Source organism: Lissotriton helveticus, chromosome 8 (genome assembly GCF_964261635.1).
Source record: "Lissotriton helveticus chromosome 8, aLisHel1.1, whole genome shotgun sequence".
Lineage (NCBI taxonomy): Eukaryota > Metazoa > Chordata > Amphibia > Caudata > Salamandridae > Lissotriton > Lissotriton helveticus.
Window position 1 is genome coordinate 1,482,888,818 of NC_136069.1, and position 4,307 is coordinate 1,482,893,124.

At 41.3% G+C, this 4,307-nt stretch overlaps 1 protein-coding gene across 1 annotated transcript; it reads right to left on the reverse strand.

Moving 5' to 3' along the window:
- Positions 1–2,362: 2,362 nt before the first annotated feature.
- LOC144773912 (hyaluronan mediated motility receptor-like) lies at positions 2,363–3,170 on the reverse strand. The gene has a single exon (XM_078658976.1). The coding sequence runs from the start codon at positions 3,074–3,076 to the stop codon at positions 2,363–2,365; it is 714 nt and encodes a 237-aa protein (XP_078515102.1). The 5' UTR covers positions 3,077–3,170.
- Between the last annotated feature and the right edge of the window lie 1,137 nt (positions 3,171–4,307).

Consider the following 4,307-nt stretch of genomic DNA (forward strand, 5'->3'; position numbering starts at 1 on the left):
TGAGTTTGCATCGATTATGTATGTATAATTGAGTGGATAATTGATCGGTAGCGCTGAGCAGTCGCCTTTTGATGACGTTTTCACCGCCAGCACAGTTTCACCGTCAATGTGTTTTACTGTACGCTTTTTTGTAGCTACGGAGGCCGGTTTAGTTGCTACCGCTGTGGCTGTCTCAGCCAATGAATTCCCTGCAACGTGAACGCCATCACGCTGATGACTCAGTGTATGTATCACGTGAGTCTTTTGTAGTTCCTTTTGCAAAAGAACTACTTGTTCCCAAAGCATTTTATGTTTGATTGTGCCACCTTTTGCATCTTTAAAACCATTCTGAACCCAGATCTGCAAGTATTCATTGTAAGATTGGACGCAGTAATACGAATCGCACACAATAAGTGTGGGGAATTCTCGATCGGCATTTTCAAGCGCCATCTTGAATACCAGTAGTTCTGCTCTTTGAGCTGTATAGTCTCCCAGAGATTGCGTTTTAGTGACCACTGGTTTAAATTTTCCTTCGTGCCAGCGACCTCTAACAATCGTGCACGCAGCACTGTAGGCTTGCTTACCCCCCACTGCGGGTTGTGCTGATCCGTCTGTATATATTATGCAGCCGTAATGTTCTAGAGGCAGAATTTCGGTCGGCGGTGGACATTCTAATTCATATTGGAGAAATTCTTGTGTTTTTAAATTGGGATCAAATTTGTATACCACGTCTGTTGCAGCAAGAGAGTTAGCCCACTGTATCCACCTCGGATGGAGTGCTTTAGCATTCGGAATGCTTGCCTTTGTTACCGCCTCTAGGGCTGGTATAGGTGTCACGATGATTATTCGTTTACCCTGTGCTAGGGCCCGCTCCTTTGCTACAGCAGTCTGTACCGCGGTCAGAATTTTTTCCGTTGGGCTAAATTTCATTTCAGCTTTTGTGTACAAATGTGATTTGTATGCTATTGGTACCTTCTCTCCCTCATTAGAGGTCAGGTATGTGAATCCGCATCTTCCTGGGATGACTCGAATCACAAGGTTGCGTGTGTTGTCACGTGTTTGTAGTTTTGTTTTAACTAACATGTCTGTTTGTAAAGATCTCAAAATTTCTGTGTGTTTTTGAGTCCAATTAATTCTTTTAAAATCTGGTTTTATTAGATCATAGAGAGGTTTAATTCTCTCTGCATAATTTATAATGTAAGTTCTTCCGAAATTTAGGAAGCCTAGAATTGATTGTAAGTTTTTCAGTGTTCTAGGTGCTTGGATTACAGCACATTTCTCTAGGAAATTGTCGGCCAGGCTTTTGCCTTCACTTGATAGTTCATATCCTAAAAACAGGACTGTTAGATGGGCAATTCTTGACTTTTTAAAGTTGAATTTGTAACCCTCTGCTGCGAACCCAAGTTTTATGGTGTTCACTCTCTTCAAGTGAGTATCCAAGTCATCATCTGTTAGATAGATGTCGTCGACATAAGATAATGCCTCGTCATCATATGTTTGTAGTAATTCTGTTACTCTCGCTGAGAATAATCCTGGGCTGTTTTTGAACCCCTGGGGCAAACGACAGAAAATTTTTTGCGTGCCATTTATTGAGAACGCCGTCAAATATCTGCTCTCTGGTGCTATATTTTGACAAAAGAATCCATTAGAAATATCTAATGTGGTTTTGTATTTTTTGCGCACTATGTTATTCATTAGTGCAGCACTATGCGAGTTTTGTACTGCAAATGTTTTGCAACATGAGTTAAGGTGTCTGTAGTCCAAAACTAGACGATATGAATTGTCTGGTTTGGAGACAGGAAACAAAGGGTTGTTCATTTGTGAGGTGCAAGTTTCAATCACCCCCTGGTATTCAAGTTGATCTAGGATCTCTTTTACCTGTTTTTTAGCTTCTTGCTTAATCGGGTACTGCCTCTGTGCAGTAGGTTGTGATTTTAACTGGATTTTGTGAGGAGGAGAGTCCTCATCCCATCCCACATGATTTTTATATAAGGCAGGGGCTTGAGCTACTGCCCACTTTCTTGCAAGTGTATATTTTTTATGAATTGGAATATGGTTTGAGAAGGCAGGCATAATTATATCTTCAAACAATATGAGGCAACTTTTTGCCTCAACATCAGTGGCGACAGCTTTTTCAATTTTGCAATTGCATCCATTTTTTTAAACTCATCCATTTTTTACACAAACTTCTTTGGTCATCTTAAACATCCTCTGTTTTTTATCATTCTCATTCTTTTAACACCTCCAGCAAGACCGCATTTTTTCTGGGTTTCTCATGTTACTGCGGGCCATCCGAACCTCTATCCAATAACACGTACTTAGGCGTGGTTCATTAAAAAGCAGTTTATTGGCCCAATGCATTTCAGACCCCACGGGTCCTTCGTCAGGGGAAAACTAGATACTTGTTCTTTTCTTGCAATGCATTTAAAGTAGTTTTAGAGGCCTCCAAATCGTTGTTCAACACTTTGATCTGCTGGTCAAAGTTTATCTGGTGAGAAGTGAGCTCCTTCTCCTTAACCTCAAGCTTATTCTTGGCTTCCATCAATTCCACACAAAGGCTGTTAATCTTTTTCTTTGTGCTGTCATCTGAAAATTTGACTTTCATTAACTCATTAGCCTTCTGCAAGTCAGCAAGCTGTCTTTCCAATGATACTATGCTTGCTGCCAGAGCCGATTTTTCTCGAATTGCTGCAGTCAGTTTAGCTTCAGTCTTCTTAAACTCCTCCTCTAGGTCATGGAGCTGCTTGTCCTGTTCACCACGCTCTTTAACCAATGACCGGATCTCCTTCTCCAATGACTTTTGTTTCTTCAGCTCTCGCACAAAATCTGAATCCTTCTCAGACTTACGACTCAAGTTTGGTGTTGAGCCAAGAGAAGCTTGTTTTCTAGGACGTGTTGGTGAGGAAAATTCCCTTTCATAATCCAGACTTTGCGTGCTGCCAGCCCCATCATCCTTTGATTTCTGGAATCTTTGAGATTTTGGAAAGGATGTAGCTCCTTTAATACCATCACGGTCCTTGACATCATATGAACCAGGAGCTGGGGCACAGCCGACGTGTTCGTTGAAACGCTTAATGGGAGCCTTAGGGAATGACATGTCTGCTTCGGGACTCCCAGAAAACAGAGACGCCTTGCTCCAAGAACAGGGAACAAACTATTAATACAAACGCCAAAATACGAAAGCTATCCAAAGTTGCCAACTTTGGATAGCTTTCGTATTTCGTCGGCTGTGCCCCAGCTCCTGGTTCATATGATGTCAAGGACCGTGATGGTATTAAAGGAGCTACATCCTTTCCAAAATCTCAAAGATTCCAGAAATCAAAGGATGATGGGGCTGGCAGCACGCAAAGTCTGGATTATGAAAGGGAATTTTCCTCACCAACACGTCCTAGAAAACAAGCTTCTCTTGGCTCAACACCAAACTTGAGTCGTAAGTCTGAGAAGGATTCAGATTTTGTGCGAGAGCTGAAGAAACAAAAGTCATTGGAGAAGGAGATCCGGTCATTGGTTAAAGAGCGTGGTGAACAGGACAAGCAGCTCCATGACCTAGAGGAGGAGTTTAAGAAGACTGAAGCTAAACTGACTGCAGCAATTCGAGAAAAATCGGCTCTGGCAGCAAGCATAGTATCATTGGAAAGACAGCTTGCTGACTTGCAGAAGGCTAATGAGTTAATGAAAGTCAAATTTTCAGATGACAGCACAAAGAAAAAGATTAACAGCCTTTGTGTGGAATTGATGGAAGCCAAGAATAAGCTTGAGGTTAAGGAGAAGGAGCTCACTTCTCACCAGATAAACTTTGACCAGCAGATCAAAGTGTTGAACAACGATTTGGAGGCCTCTAAAACTACTTTAAATGCATTGCAAGAAAAGAACAAGTATCTAGTTTTCCCCTTACGAAGGACCCGTGGGGTCTGAAATGCATTGGGCCAATAAACTGCTTTTTAATGAACCACGCCTAAGTACGTGTTATTGGATAGAGGTTCGGATGGCCCGCAGTAACATGAGAAACCCAGAAAAAATGCGGTCTTGCTGGAGGTGTTAAAAGAATGAGAATGATAAAAAACAGAGGATGTTTAAGATGACCAAAGAAGTTTGTGTAAAAAATGGATGAGTTTAAAAAAATGGATGCAATTGCAAAATTGAAAAAGCTGTCGCCACTGATGTTGAGGCAAAAAGTTGCCTCATATTGTTTGATGGTTTAATTCTACACGTGAAGTTGTGGGTTTAGCACGTCTTAAGTGAGCACGCACGAGATGAATATTTTGATCAACAAAAAGAAGAGAAAATTGTTTAAAAATAGGTGTGCAACACGTTTTTGCATGATAATT